Here is a 17,039-nt window from a genome sequence, read left to right on the forward strand (position 1 = left end):
AATGCAGCCGCCTCAACAGGTGAGAAGCTGATGCGGTTATGATATCACAAGCAATTATAGATACGGACAACCCTCCGAGTCCATGGGCACTTGAATTAACACGCAGTTTCATTTGATATTGGAGTCTGCAATAACAGAACAGCAGGGGGCGGGGCTTGTTACTGCAAACGTTTACTCCGATTTTACAGCAAAAGTTCATTTTCTCAAGATTTTAAAAACTACTTTACTCAGAGGGACATGAAAGCTGCTGAAATTATAATTTCTCTCTTTTCTTTAAATAACCGTGCGTGGGTGCTGAAGGCAAGTGAGCCTGAACTTATTTCTAAACACCTTTGTTTTCTCTTCCAAGTTGTGCAAAGCCTAAAGATGTTATTTAACTTTATTTTGTCCCATTTTTAAAAATATTTTTAGCAGTTTTTGTGATTCCAAAGTGTTCTGGCTTCGTCCTCAAAGGAGTAGAAGATCCATCAGTCTGTATAAATATGTTTCTTTGATTTAAAGCCATTAAAATGAGTTCATTTGTAAATATTCTCCACTTCTTTTGAAAAAATGTGGTGCGAATTGAGGGTTTGCATGATGCACTTCGAATTCCCCCAAAGTCGGCTTTGACATTTGCTTAATAAAGCTGCCTCAGGACCTGACAAATAAAACCCTTCCTGCCAGCTCTCATTCAGCGCAGAAGGGATCCTGAAAGCCGGAGCTCCTGCTTCCGATCAAAGTGCTCAAAGGGCTCCCAGTAATTCTCAGTTGTAATCATTATTCGAGCCAGTTTTTTATTTATTTTTTTATTTTATTTCATTTTTTAACTTTATTACAGAAGCACATCACAGTGGCTGCCAGGTATATTGTTTCACAGCTACATTTGCATAAAAAAGCAACAGGGGCTCTGCAAGTCTCTGCAGACTTCTCTGTAGATATTTCTGGAAAAAAAAGATTCCTGCAAGTGTTTCACCTGACTAGACGGACAGGTGTTAATTATAAAGAGCCCAAATGAGTTTTTACAGTAGAACTGTCAGCTGCTTGGCAGCTTAATTTTTCAAAATTCATAACTCGACTTTTTTTTTTCAAATCTTGCAGAGCATTAGAGACTGGGAACGTCACCTCTGTCCTCGATCGGATGAAACTTTTACTCGGAGGTGTTTCTGTAATTGGTGTCTGAGAGTTTTTGGAGAAGTGGATGAGGGGGGAGTGGGTGGATAAATGTCAGATTCTGTTTTTCAACACTCATTTATTTATTATTCATTTTTCTGAAGTATAGATTTAAAGTTTTAAAAATAGCAAGTAAAGAAAAACAAACAAAAAGTCAGGAAATGACAAACGTTAATGGAAAATCATCAGATTTTTCTCTTAAAGGTTCAGTTTTTCTTTATTACAATCATGCTTTCAGTTTAAGATTGGCCATTAAATTAATATTTTATTTATTTACTGGAAAAACATTTGAACAAAAAAGTGAACAAAACATGTCAGATTTAATCAGATTTCTCCGTTCAATCTGCTCTTCCCGTTTAGGAAAAAGTTGTGAGGAACCAAGCAGCTAAAAAGACCATCAGAAAATTCATCAAAAATTCTTGATAGCAGAAAATTAACTTACTGGGCCTTTAAAATAGGTCACGAGAGGAGCCAGAGGCGAGGTCCACGGCCAAAAACAGTAGCATGTGGGTTACCAATTACCCATGTCTTTGTAGAGGTCTTCAAAATACATCAATCATCTGTCTTCACCACATTGACTGTATATACAGCTTCCATGCAGCAATGTATGGAGTGACTTTTGTGCAACACTCACTGCTTTGAGTGTAAAACTAAAAAACATTTTGGTTGTTCAAAAAAGAAAAAGAAAAGAGCTCTCAAAAATGTGTGCAATCAAAACAATTCTCTCTCTTCTGTGCTCTAAACAGAGCAGAACATAGATATGAAGACTGATGCTGATTGGTCAGAAATTCATCCAATTGGGCCATCAATTTTATGAGCTGCATGGGAGAATTTGACCAATCAGCATCAACCTTCCTATCCATGTTTGTGATTGGTTGATTTTTGTGGCACATTTTTTATGTGATGCCCTGCTCTGTTTCTAATGCAGAAGAGAGAATTTCTCTGAAATGTTTTATTTTTATTTTAATTTTTTAGTTTCAAGTGCAAAATAATTTTTTGTGCACACAAAATTTCACGTTTTTAGCAACAAAACAATGAGTATTGCGCTTGGAATAATGGCACCAAAATCACTCCATAAGCGATTCAATTAATTTCAATTTTATTTATATAGACCAATATATATAAAAAAAAATGCCTCAGTGGGCATGTCATGTACAGAAGGTTAGTCATAAAATATAAACAATAGATGATTGCTAAACTAAACAGACTAAATAAAACTGGTTATCCCTGACCTTAGACCATCCTTTCCAGTAAGGAAAAAGTCCTAAAAAAAAAAAAAAAAAAAACTAATTTAGGAAAAAAGAAGAAGTTTCAGGAATGCTCACATGAAGGACAGGTGATTTACCAGAACTGTTTAAGAAAATTAGCTCATCTAACTCTACAGCTACGTATTTGAGTAGAGTTCAGCCAGATGGGACTGGGGGACTGGAGGGGGTGAGATCCACAGCCAAGAGGAGCCAGAGGCGGGGTCCACGGCCAAGAGCAGGAGCACAGATGGTCCACATGGAACCTAAAGTCTCTCACTTGGAGGGGAATGGGAAAGAGAAACAACACGCGAATCGTACTGCACCAAACAGAAGCACAGAGAACTAAATATAATAAATAATACAGAATAGAGGCGTTGAGGCTTAAGTTTTGACTGTAGCTCCTCCCACACTCCGCAAGTTTACCAACACATTTTTAGACAACCTTCAAGCAGCAAATTTGATGGTGTGAACACTGCACAAGAGGATCTTTAGGCCAATATTTAAAAGTATAACTGATCAAAACCAAATAATTTCTTAGGTCTTGATTATGATTTAAGAGATGCAGTTACCTTTCACTCATAACTTTCACTCATTGTGTCTAAATGTTAAGAACCAAGTTTTCAGCAGATAAAACCGACTTTCTTTGATCTGGAGTTAAATCTGAGATCTCAGTAAACGCAGACTAACCTTTTGTTGTGTTCTCAGGATAGATTGCACCATCAGATTTTGACATCCATGTGTGAGAGAGTGATGCCCTCATCCTATAAACTAACAAGACGCCACTAAGAAATGCAGATGCAGCGTGCCAGAAAACCGGCGAGGAATGAAAAATGGAGCAAAACCGGAAACAATCGCGTGAACGAGAACCCATTCATCAAAAATATCATTGCTTACTGACAAAGCACTCTTCACGCTGTAGGAGTCTGGCTTCGCCCAACAAAAACTGACTTTTAAAAGTGCATAAAGAAAAAAAAAAGTTTTACGGTTTGACTTATGCAAAGTGACGGTGGTTAAATCCCGCAGGATTCCTCCAATGTCAGTCTTTTACTCCCTTCACGGAGTGGGGCAATTAGACCTGTGAACCAGCGCTTCCCTCCCATCTCCTGCAATGAGGAAGCTGCCTGCAGGTTATTGCTTCTTCGTCATACGGCTTTTGTCAGCAATTCCGATTAGCCCACTTTATGCAATTTGAATCTAAATTAAAGCATTCATCTTGCTGCATGCGTGCCTTTATCCTCCCCTTGAATGATGTGGTAGATGTGAAGTGAGGGAACATTGAAATTGAATGCAGGGAGAACGGAGAGGATTCCCACTTTTGGCTTTGAAAAACGCCCGTCGGCGAAGGCGGGCGGAGCGGGGGTCGGAGAGGGGACTTTCAGCCTTTTGACTTTCCCACTCAGCATATGAAAAGTTCAGGGAAAGAAATTTCAAGTAAAACATGAAAGACAGAAGGAGTGGGGGGGATGACTTGTCGAGCGTCAGGAGGAATCAGACGATTTGAAAAGTTGGTTTGATGGAAACACGACACATCATTCGCAGATAGAAATTGGGCTGTGTTTTTGGCACATTTTAAAAAAGCTATTTAGGTCTTTTATTCGCTTTAGTTCCTCCACACTCAGCACTGAGGGAAGCCTGCAGCCCCACTTCAGCAGTTCCCCTTTGATCACACCCTCTTAGAAAGAAGCTCCGCCCCCAAATCCTGACTCTTTCAATTCAGGTTTTGTTTTTTTAAATAAGCGTACAACTTCTAACAGAAGTCACTCAAAAAGAAGAAAATTATTTACTTATTATTTACATTATTTACAATTGTTAACCCTTTCCGGAGACAGCTAAATAACACACGTTCTACACAATTAACACAATTCCAGTGGAATCTGAAGCTGAGAAAAGGGAATTTAACCGCAAATAATTCAAATTACAACATGTTCAATGGACACGTTTTGTAAGTAGAGCCTAAATAGTGTCTTAAAAATGTGTGTAGTGATGGACGAACATGAGTTTTGAACGCACTTCCATTGGAAATAGTCGCTTAAACACAACTTTCCGATAGCGGTGTGATCGTAGCGTCAGAGTTAGCCTTCAATTAACCCTTTAACACCGGAGCTCCTGTGTTTCTGTTCTTTGATTAGCTGTAACTTTTCAACCATTTACACGACCAACGTCATTCCAGTAGATTCTGAAGGAGAAAAGTGGCGCTACAATAGGTTACAATATGTAATATATTTTGTGTTTGAGCGTCACTGGTGACTCCTCAGGTGTTAAAGGGTTAAAATGCAATTTGGTCTAAAATATTATAGTTAAGTATACTTAATCCCATATAACAATTTCTATCATGATTACAATGATATGAGATGTGAAGCGATGAGCTTTGAGAATTATAGTTTTTAGATAGATTTTTTTAAAAGAATTGCCTGGATATTTTTTATTGTCTGGTGGTCAGTAGTGCTGCCACAAAAGATTATTTTATTAGTTTTTAGACTAATCACAGGTTATTTTTTCCAATAGTCGACTAATTGGGTCATGTGCAAACTGGATGTAAATGACACATCTTAACCATCATTAGCTTTAAACTGACTAAAAAGAGATAAGTAGCATTACCTGTGATAGTGCTAGTGTGAATCATGTAAGCTGAATTTGGCCGCTGAAGATGCTAGTGCTGATAGCTGAAATTGAAAGCTGAAATCGCTAAAGCTAATAGCTGAAAACACTGAAGCTGATAGCTAGCTAAAATATTAGTTAAATGCGAAATTAGCCTAAAAACTGAAAAAAGTCTAAGTTAGCCAAAACAGCTAGCATGCAGCTGAAATATTAGTTTAACTCCAAAATAGCCTAAAAACTGAAAAAATCCCAAATTAGCCGAAATAGTTAGCATGTAGGTGACTAGCTATAATCCATTTAGCCTAAAAAATCTTGATAAATGCCAAAAAAGACCAAAAATCAATCAGAATGCCATTATAACTTTCAACTTTACTACATTTTGACTCCATATAATATAAAGTAACAACTAATCAACTATTAAATTAGTCGTTGACTAGTTTAATAGTTAATTAGTCGTCGACTAATCGAGGCAGCTCTACTGGTCAGTAGAATATTTATGATCAGGCACATTTATTTTCACTATGGTTCTGAACTAAAGAAAAAGGCCAATTTGGAGTGAAATAACTATAAAAAAAAACATTGTTCTTATTTTGAAATTACAAAGATGGAAGTTTTTTTTTGAACATAGCTTTTCTCTGCCACAGCTTTTGTTTTTTAATAAAAACAAGAAAACGATCATTCACGTTTCACTTGTTTTTGCGGTTTTGTTCATTCCTGTTTATTAAATTCCTTTGATGAAATACTTCAGTTCTGTCATTTCCGATCATTTGTTCTGCCGTGTGCTTCAACAGTTGTGTGTTTTTGGATTTCCTGCTCTGCCAAATCCATGTGGTTGTTCATGAAAATACAGTTTATCATTGTGTCAGAATGACAAACAACAATAAAACATGAGAGCGAAACCAGGAAAACCGGCTCACCTGATTGCTCAGCGAACGCTGTGACTGTGGCGATGAAGAGGAGAACTTGTTCATCAAACAAAAACAATATTTCACTTCAGATTTGAAGACTACCAACCAGAGGAGAGTTTACAGAAGTTTCACCAGAAAGAGGAAGACTCAGCGATTTGGTTTCCTTTCCTTGGATGATCAGCTTTAGCGGGAAAGTGTGAAATAAAGGAGTTAATTTAAAAGATGGAATAATGGAATGGCGCGCCTAAATGTGTTTAGTTCAGGATGAGTCAATTTACCTTTTTATGACTCACGATAAGAAGGGTTCTCTGTGAGCGTCAACCTCGTTAGAAAAGAGAAAAATGCGATTAAAAATTAGCATATATAATAACTGAGAGCTAATTAACAGTGTGAATTATTTTGTTCATGAAGGACGGCGAAGGTTATACTGTTCATTTCCAATTATCCCCCTCAATGTCACCCCATGTTATTCTGAGATAATATAAAACAGAAATCTGCAGAAACTGTTTTTTGTTTTTTTTTAGGTCTGCAGGTTAGATCTGATTCTGTGAAGTTAACCTTTCTGGAACAGGTGGTCTGTGCAGTGCTGGTTACCATGACAACCTGCCCCTCTTAAAACTTTGTCAGCTCGGAGCTGCAGGAAAACCTGAGTAAATACCGAAGGCGGGCGGATAATCCACTAATCTCGCTTTGTACACGCGGCCTCTGGATCCTCCGCGCCGCTTATTTGGAGCCTGAAAGACAGAAAATAGTTGAGCGAGCGATGACATTAGCTTTGGTAATAAACTGAAGGGGTGTCACCGTTCAAATACGTCAAAATGGTATAAGTATGTTTAAAAAATCAACATAAACTTTACTGAAAAAGTCTCTTACATTTAAAGTAAACTTGTTGGCTTTATTTAGTATTACAAAAAACCTAATACATCAATCTTTTTTGTGTTTGTCTCACACAAAGTATTCAAATCAGAAGTGAAAATGACATTTCAGTAAATAAAACACTTTCTTTTTACCTAGAGGCTGATTACTTTGAGAGCTATGAAGTTTGTGTCAAAACTGAGTTTTTCTGATATTTGCAGAGAAATATTTATCAAAATAGTCTGAACTCAGAATGACCGTCTAAGATCCCATCGATTCGGTGGTTTCAAAGCCTTCGTTTTATTAATATTTAATGATTCTGAGGATAGAAAGCTGCTGTGTTTGTGTATCACTGCTAAAAGACAGAGGTAGGCTAAAAATAAGAAAAGAAGACTAAACCAAACAAGAAAATTACTGGAAAGTAGTGAGTAGAATCACTAGAAAGTAATTATTACTTGACAAGAAATCTTATAATAATAGAAATTCTGTAAAGAATTTTCAAAATGTATATATAAAGGGTAAAATAAGCGAAAAATTTAACTGTTAGATAAAATTACTTCAAATAAACATTATACAGCCCAATAATAAGTATTTTTTCCTGGTTCTAAGTATCATATTTTCCAGAGTATATGTTGCAAGAGCATAAAATGTCTAATCAAGAAGAAGAAAACCATGTATAAGTCGCACATTTGGGAGAAAGTTGTGACATTTCAGAACAAATCTGCCAAACCCACCATAGTTTAAAAATAAATAAATATGATAATACTAATCTTTTGAGCTGTATAAGAAAATATCAATGTTTAAGAGTAAAACAATCAGATTCTCTTCCATGTTTGTTTCAGATGACACTTCTTCTGCCACTCTTTGCAAATACTTCGGATACAGCGCCCTCTAGCGGTTGTTAGCAGAAGCAACCGCTAAAAGACAGACGGTGTTTACTGGGAAAATAACAAATATACACAGTAACCTTTTTGATGTCAAAATAAAAAGAAAAAACAACACACAAATAAGTTGCTCCTGAGTATAAGTCGCACCGCTGGCTTTTTTAAAAAACTGCAACTTATACTCTGAAAATACGTTTAATTGTTTGTATTTCTTTAGTTTTTATGTACCTAATTGTAGTTCATTATTATTACAGTTACAAAAACTAGTGTAATAAGTGGAAAAGACTGCTAATAAGGTACAGAAATACATTATGAATTCTTTGAAGTTTCATTTGAAGTTGTTTGTTTACATTTCAACCAAAAAGGAATGGGCTGAAGCATCGTGTTTATCAAAGTACATCCTTTACATCGAAACAAAACTAACATCAAGTTGACAAATTTGCAAAAAAAGTATTTACGAAACATAAAAACACATATTCATATATACACATTCATACACATGGTGACACTTTTATGTCTTATTCTACTTGGTTTATTTATTAAAGGAAACTTAAATATTAGTTAAAAAAACTCAACATATTTAGTGTGATCGCAGAACTTCAACAAATCTGTCAAAATCACCACAAACAAACAGATTCTTAACATTTACATTAACAAATCCGATATTTTTCTATTAAAGTTGTTCAGACGTGATCCAGGAGTTCTGTAAACACAGCTTATTGTTTAACTGCTATTACAATTTTTTTTTTCTCTTATCATTTGAAGTCGACCTTTATGATGCTGTTTATGTCGGTAGAGATCTTTGTGTCGTGGTCTACTAGACAACTGTGTTCAATGTCGAACACTGTCTGAGATACTTATTGAGGATAATCTGTGTTGTGAAGCATTTATGTCTATTAAAAGGCGCCCGGATGTCTCATAAATATGTCTTAAATTGAGCAATTTGAGTTTTTTTAAGCCAGATTGTGGGAAAATCCAGATGTGCTGGAGTTCATCAGAAATTCCCCTCTGACTTGTGGGAGGGACTGTTGGTGCGGAGCAACCCCGCCCCCTTTCATTGCCGAGGCTTGGAGTAGAACCATCCAACGTCAAAAATAAGCGTTATCAAATGGCTTTTTTTCACCTGCTCCTGATTTACAATGATTTAAAAAAGGAAAAACTCAGAAATTCAATTTTTGACTTTGAAAACAGCAAAAACACTGTTTTCCTCTTTCATGGATCCTCGTTAAATCATGAACTCTGACCTGAACCGACTGCACGTCTTGCCATCATTTCCGGCTTTTTTCCTAGACTCATTTTGGTTGTTCGTTCTGAAAGTTCTCTGCATTTTTCTCCACGTGTGCATGATGGATCTCTGTGGTTCTTTAGAACCTCGCAGCTGCAGAAATGTCTTCATGACCCTTTCAGACTCCAGCGTGTCCGAGACTCCGTTTCTTTACAGTCGTACGATGTGTGTTTTTGTGAAAGTCTTTCAGCATTATTTTTTTAAACAGTTTCTAAGGGTGGTATCATAAAAAAAATACAGGAATGAAGCTGTAAATTAGAATTTTTTGTGTTGGCGGTTGAAAAAAAACACGGGATTTGTTAGAAATTAATTTAAACTTCCATTTTCTTTGATGTGTTTTTCTCTGCTTGTTTTTCTCTCCACTGTGGGTTTAATTTCCCTCCAAGAAAGTGCACTTGTTGCATTGGGCTGTGCTGTTTGCTCTGTGTGTAGGTGGGGAGAATAATAACGTTACTGGCAGAAGCAGAGAGAGTTTACCAAAAATAAATAAATAAAAATAAAAAAAGTGCACTAAAAGTACTGAAAGTGCTTTTGCTCAAGTGCATCAAATTCTACGAACAACTGTTTATGATTTCTATCTTGTTTTTTTCCTTCTTTCTCAGAGCCAAGAAGAAGACGAAGCCCTTGAACCTTAAGATCCACAGCAGCGTGGGCAGCTGTGAGAATCTGCCCACGCAGCGCTCGCCCCTCCACACCGAACGCTCTCTGAGATCCTTCTTCTTCCCCTCGTTCATCCCTTCCACGCCTCCCGTCCACGCTGAAACACCCTCTGCAAGTAAGTGGCGTGCAAAAACAATGAACAAACTGGTGGCCGGTTTCAAACCCGGATCTCCTTTGGAGCAACGTCTGTGAATGCTTTGCTGTAATGGCTGGAGGTGGCGTGCTGCTGCACACCGGCGGCCCTATTGGCGAACGCATTATAGGCGACCTGCAGAAGCCATTAGGTGGAGGAGACGAGGGGTGGAAATAGACGGTAATGGAAGTGTTGTCAGTGGAAAAAGGAGTGATGCATGGCCTTCACTCCTGTTTACAGAGACAACTGACTGGTATGTTTGGCGCAGGCATGCATATCTGCTGGCAGAGGCGCCACATGGAATAATCACTCCTTCCATCTCAATATATTCATGAAGCAAAGCCAACGGCAGAAAAAAAGCAATCAAAGGAGTAAAGTTAAGGTGGAAAGCTGCTTTCTGCTACTTTCCTATAAAAACCTAATGTTGCATAGGAGATGTGCATGCAACTGCAACGTTATGTTTGATTTTTGAAATGAAAGGAAGAAAAATCATCTTTCAGCTGTCAAAGCAGCTGTTGAGGTCACAAGTTTTGTACCTTTTGTTTCTTGTTTTCTGTTCGTTTTTCCAAAGTTTAAAAAGAAACTTCACTTCAATGAGTAGAACCTGGATAATTGTGGTTGTCAGAGCCAACTGAAGGAGCTGCTTTGGTTTCACTTTTCTTGATTAAAGAAATAGAATAAAAACATTTTTTGTTGTTTTGTAGAAACCAGAAATATTCTGAGCTCTAATGATGAAGAGAAAAGCAGGGATGGGTCACTATATGGACCGATGTCGACAACCAATATTTCCCCTGGAACTGCAACCAATAGCCGATACCAATATTTAAATGTTTAGAACAGCACCATAGGCTCTGGAGCCACATGCGACCCTGTTAGCCCTCCATTTTGGCTATTTGGCTTTAAGAAAACTGATAACGATTATCATAAACATTAGATTAGTTTGTTAAGTTTAGCACATCCTAAGATATGCTGCACCCTAGTATCTAGTTATTGTCATAATTAAAAAAAAAGTTAATGTTTGATTTGGTTTTCTTGAATTTTTAATTCAAAATCTGCTGCAGCAGGAGGACCTCATTTGACACAGTGTATTTTATTTTGAAAGGAATTTGTACGTGCTGCTGTCAAGTAAAAATGTTAAAGTTGTTATTTATAGGAAAATATCACACTTTTTTAATTCAGTTATTGCAAATATTTAAACGCTACATTTTCTAAAGGAATAACTAAACAGACACATTAAAATAAATAAAGTGTATTTTCTAAAAGATTAAGTGGGATTTAGTGGCTCTCGCTGGGTTCTTGTCTAAAGACTGGATCAAATGTCTCTTGGTGTTAAAGGTTGGAGAGACCTGGTGAAAAAAAAACCAACGCAGAGTTCCTGCAAAAACCTCCACATCACCAAAAACTGTCCAAACAAGCGTCTCTTGCTGCAACTACCGGTCAAAGTGAATGACAAACATCGGGGGTATATATATTAGTGGAATTTTTGATATTGTTTCAATACAGAAAACCACAAACTATGCAAATATCGTCTGATACTGGCACCAATATACTGTCCATCCCAAGAAAAAAGCATTAAAGCGTCAATGATGGAACTGAAATCTTACATTTTACAGCTATTATTTAGTTGGATCTTGGGTCAGATTAGAGTGGATTAGATTAGATTATAAAATGGTTTGTTTCAAGTAATCAAGAAAGCAAAAAAATATAATTTATGTGCAATACAATCAATCAACAGAAGTTTACATCCATAAGACATGTCAAACACAGGATAACTAGACAATAAAAGGGAGTGGGAGGAAGTGAACTTATATAATTCCGCCCCAGCTTGACTATATCATTTCCTTCACATGTATTATTATCATCTGGTTTGTAACTTGAGATCAGATATTTATATTTATCCTACATAAATTCAGGTTCTTAGGAATCCACAGGTAACAATAAATCACATGACTATGTAAGTAGATATAACACTAATTCAGAGATAAAAACAAGGAACTATAGAGGTAAATGCAGAAGTGAAGCTGAAAGAGACATTTTATGAGCTTTCTTTGCTCATATTAACTTAGCTTGAGCCGTCAAAGCTCTAAAAATGGTAGAAGACGTGATTTCTGAACAGGAACAAAGGATGAAACAGCTGATCACTCACCACATGATGAGTAAAGACAAACAGAACCTTTCTGAGGTTCTTATTTTAGCAAAGCGTGTTTGTGTGTAAACGCTTGCGTGACTCTGCTCGCCGGCGTTCACCCGGTCAGCCAGGATAAACATCCGTCCACGACTATGTTTAGGATCGGGGCCCTTCAGCTATCGGCATTAACTCTCATCCTTCCCGTCGGATGAAAGAAGATATAGAGAAGATCCGCGAGACCGCCGGGCCGACAGAGACCACACGCTGTCTGTCGAAGATGAGTCAACGCCGCGCCGACATCCTCACACTCCAGGATGTGGTGCTCGTCTGCTGACATGATACGATCACACTTCAGGCGGCACATCCTCACTCGTTTTGGGGGGGAAAGATGTTGCGTTCATGTCTGCAGATGTTCTGATGGATTTTGACTTCTCGATGAATCACGCTCACGTGGCAGATTCGCAATCCAGTCCTGAGTGATTTGCTCCTCAAAGGCCGCACACATGCTTGGTTAGACTCGCTGCGGTGAGAGTGAGTCTGTCTGACAGCTCCTTGGCTGCGCTTGAAGTCACTCATCCACAACTCTGTATGAAAGAGCATTATCCAGCTTACAGTGGAGCGAGCAGCAGATTACTGTTTGGGACAGTCGCTGCGTGGATCATTGTGTTTTTCTGTCACTGCTGACAGATGAAGCCTGCAGCACAGACGCAGGACTTTTCTGTTTCATTGTGGGAAAATTCACTGCGACAGATGTTTTGCAGGAATTTCATTTTCAAACTGAATGACAGATACTTGAATGTTCAGTGAGTTCAAGGAGAAAGACAGTGGTGACAAAAGGAACACAAAGACTTGTGTCATAAAGAAACACCTGGATGATCCCCCAAATTTTTTGACTTTCTGTTAGCGGATAAGATTGAAAAAAAAAACTTCCTGGACATTTGGATTTTGTTTAACTAGGGCCAGTTTACAAACAGATTTTAAAATTTAGTACTTTTAAATTTCATAAATTTACAAGAAAAAGGCATGACTGTTAAATTACGAGAAGAAAATCATACATTTATGACTTAAAAAGACGTAGGCTACATTTATAAAATTTATTCTATAAATCTACGTGTTTTAAAGTCCTAAATGTATGACTTTAAAAGTCATACATTTAGGAGAGAAAAGTAATAAATCAAGAAAAAACACCAAAGTTGTCTGTTTATCAGAGCAGTGCTTGAAGTTGAAAGATGTAATCTAGTAAAAGTTGTAAATTTACTATTCTAAATCTTGTAATATTACCTTTGTTCAGCCTTAATACTTCATCATAAATTACAATTACAAACATAGAAAGAAAGTGGCTATTCTGACGTAATTACGGCCGTGGCCAAAGGGTTAGTTATACTTGGGGTTAAAAGTTGGCCGCAAGTATTAGGTGTGACCAACATGAATTTCTATCTGTTTTTGTGCTTGGTCGTACATAAATATGTACCAGTAACATCTGCCTTCTGGAAAAAAAAACACCAGAAAAACGGTGGTGGTAGTGCCATTGTCACAAATGGCCAGACGGCTGGTTCTACTTGTATCAGGTTTTATTAGCTCAGACAGGCAGACAGGAGTCAAGCACAGCTAAAAGTCCAAAAAACTAAATCAAAACCATGCATTAGAGCATCAGAGAGCAAGCACAGTGATGGTCCAGGCAAGGGTCGGGGCAGGCGGCAAACAAAATCAAAGACAAAGCAGGGCCAGGCGAACAGATCAGGTCAGGATGAAATGCTCGGTATGCAGGCTGAGAGGCACAAACGATACTTCGCACTGAGTGAGGCTCTGAGCAGTGGTTAAGGATCCTGTGGTTGATTGGCAAATGAGAGTCAGCTGAGCGGCATCCGGGGAGTGCTGAGAGATGTAGTGTGTTCATTCTCTGGAGGGAGCTCTGACTCCTGACAGTCATGATGCTGGTTGGTTTTTAAGCTTCAGGAATTAGACAAATGATTCACAAATGTGTACCTTTTTTCTGAAAATCCTGAATGAAGTGTCTGACCTCTACTAGAGATTGCTACTATTTGGTTTTTGGCTTGTTCCAGTGCCAAACTGATTTTTCTGAGACGATTCTGGTGCCTAAATGGGGCTCAAACCAATGCTTCAAACAAACAACCAAAAAAAACTCTTCTTTCAAACTTTTTTTGAAGGGACTAGCATTTGCTTGCTTCACTTTTGACATTTAGATTGAAGCTCTGCCCACATTCTTATGAGACCACCCACAATTGTTGAAACAATTTGTTATTCAGTCATAATTGTACAACAAAACTGATGTCACCAAATGTCCGAATCTAAGCACTGAAAAAGTACAGATAGTACCATATACATCAGTACTGGTCCAAACGTGAAAGCTGTCCAGTCCATTTTCTAATTCTGAAGCACAACAATGATCTAAATGTCAGTCAGCAACATATATTTAATCTTAACACATAATCACATCAACATGGCAGCTTTTAGAAAAGATCTCAATTCACCTGGATGTCTAAAACAATAGAGGAGTTACATTTTTTAAGGTAACTGCACACAGTCCCGGTTGATGATTGGTACACTCTTTAAGTGATTATCATCCAAACCACTGCTTGGAAATCCAAAGGCACTGGTTTTCATGTGTGATCTCTTCTTTTTTCGTTTTTCTGACAGGTGTTTTCATTACAGGTGTCTTTCTCTCCGTGAGCGGGGAAGCTGCTCGCTCAAAGATACCGAATCAAGAGGGGAAAACTTGAGTTTTAATGAATAGAATCCCCTTCAATGAGCTGCTAGATAGATGTAATCTACATGTTTTTATGTTCTGTCCCTATAACCCTTGTGTTATCTTTTAGGGTCCAGATGACCCCAAACTGAGATTCATTCCTATGACAAAAGTGGACAGGATTTGATATCTGCCATGGACACCAGGGAAATTCTCCCTAGTAACAGTCTACTTTTCCTGTTTCGATGTCATTTTTTGTAGCTATTGCTGATAAAAGTTCCAGTTTTGCCTCATTCTTCAGGAGGATAATGTCCCAGAAGCTTTGAGGTCACCAGTAGCATCTTTTTTTGACTCTAACAACCAAAGAAGTTTGTGAAACGATTGATGAACTTTGAGCTTGGAGTTTGTTGTCAATCTGGATTCCTCTGTTTACGTTGTTATTCTCCTGTTTATTCAGTTTGTCATCTAGCTTTGGACACGATAGCATGATGCTGCTTGGCGATGCTCACAGTTTTTTCCTTGAACCTGCTGCTCACTGGGTTTTCTTTACAATCTCCTGAGAAACCTGTGTGGATCACAACTGGCAGTGCGACTGATTAGCGGTTTGAAGACCCCTGTGATGCTAATGAAAGGACACGTCTTAATTTAACATGTTCCTTTGGTGGCATTTGCCGCCTTTTTACTTTAATCGCCACCTTGTCCACTTTGTTTTGTTCCAGTGACCGTTGTTGGTTTTCTGTCATTTATTACCAACATTTTTGTCCACATTTGTTGTTTGTGCTTCAGGGTTTGCTTCCAAATTGTTAGTAATGTATCAAATTTTTCCTTTTTTCCCTGCAACCTTTCACTTTGCAACCGAGTGCAACTGGAAGTCAAAGGAGCGGTGACACTCGGAGACTCAATATTTGATGAGGTGTTCTCATTAAGTCTTGCTCCTTTTTCCTCCTCAAATCATGGCTGCCAAAAGCTTCACTTTCGGCTTAATCAGTTGTCAGGACTTCTTCCCAGAGTGCATCAGTCTTGTTTAGATGTTAATTTGCAAAGTATAGAGGCTGATGCCGGGACACAGGAAAGGTTTTCCTATAATGAAGCCCATAATTGTGCAGGTGTAGCTGCAGAAGAGAGCCGTGTGCAGAAGAATCACTCCAGAGTCTCTCTCACTCCACACAAACAAGCTTTTAATTAACTTTTTTCTAAGTTTGCAGGCACCTTTCTCAAACGTGTCTTTGAGTTCCCTCAACTTTAATTTGACTTCAAGCATATTAACTTTCCTTAAGTGTAATTTGTACATTAGGTGCAACAGTTTCTAACTTTTATGAAATCATTGATGTTGGGATTACTTTAGAGATCGATCTAACACATACTGCTAAAGTCAGCTAGCTTGATGCTAACGTATAATGGGATTTCTCATAGGACGGCTAATGCTAACGCTCGGTCAACCTAAACATACGTTGCTGACCAAATAAACATCTTTATAGACTTACAGGGATGAATTTTTCAAACTCTTTTAGGAAAATAATTTTTTTAAGTAACCATTTGTGGTCTAAAACAGTTTTTTTGCTCATACTTTCTTCTTCTTCTGGAATAAGGTGTAATGCTGTAGCGCGATCGCCACCTAGTGGCCAAACTGAAACGCCCTCCAGGAGAAGCAGAACAATTGTTGGAGCTTCTCCGTTTGAGAATCCATGTAACACCGTATACTATTAACAATCTCAATTTATGTGGACTGTATCAGATAAATATGAAAATCTTCAAAACATGTATGTAGATTATTAATGTATTTATAAACAAATGTGTAAATCTAAACGGGACATTCTGGTGTGTCCACAACTGCTGGTTGTTCCCATTAAATCACGGGTCCCCAACCTCTGGGGCGTTAACCAGAACCATCCTAACCCAGTCCCCGTTCCGTAATCCTAACCTGGTACCAGTTTACCCCCAGGCTCTGTTTGTGTTTGGTACCACATCTGGTACAGCGTCTGGTGCTTAGTTTGGGTACCAGTACTTAGTTAGGGCACTGGCCGCGTCCCTAGGACAAGTCCATGTGTGTTGCCGCATCTAGTTATGTGTCTGGTGTCGGGTTTGGGTTAGGGTACCAGTACTGGGTTTGGGTACCGGCCGTGTCTCATTGGCTTAGGTGTATGTATGCATATATGTATATGTGTGTGTACGTATATATTTATCCTTTTAACAAGTCTCTGTTTTTAGACAATTTTGTCATTTTGTAACCAGTCACTTCATTTTATGCCTTATCACGATTATTTTATTGTATAAAAAGCCCATCAGGGGACAAATGCTGCAAATTAGCTCCTGCTACAAGCATGATGATATAGGCATGGGACTGCTGCTTTGCTGTATGTCTGTTTTTATATCCGTCCCTACTAAATAAATAAATAAATAAAATAAATAAATTGATCAGTCCACGTGCGGTTTCGCATCCAGTACCGTGTCTGGTGCCGGGTTAGGGTACCAGTACCGGGTTTGG

General features: G+C 38.1%; 1 protein-coding gene across 3 annotated transcripts in view; it reads left to right on the forward strand.

Moving 5' to 3' along the window:
* ksr2 (kinase suppressor of ras 2) overlaps positions 1-17,039 on the forward strand; it is a 136,275-nt gene that overhangs the window by 59,651 nt on the left and 59,585 nt on the right. For all 3 annotated transcript variants that reach the window (XM_024275063.2, XM_024275062.2, XM_024275064.2), the window contains one exon: positions 9,529-9,701. In XM_024275063.2, the coding sequence (XP_024130831.1) occupies positions 9,529-9,701 (173 nt within the window). The remainder of the gene's footprint in view (positions 1-9,528; positions 9,702-17,039) is intronic.

Source organism: Oryzias melastigma, linkage group LG9, assembly GCF_002922805.2.
Source record: "Oryzias melastigma strain HK-1 linkage group LG9, ASM292280v2, whole genome shotgun sequence".
NCBI lineage: Eukaryota > Metazoa > Chordata > Actinopteri > Beloniformes > Adrianichthyidae > Oryzias > Oryzias melastigma.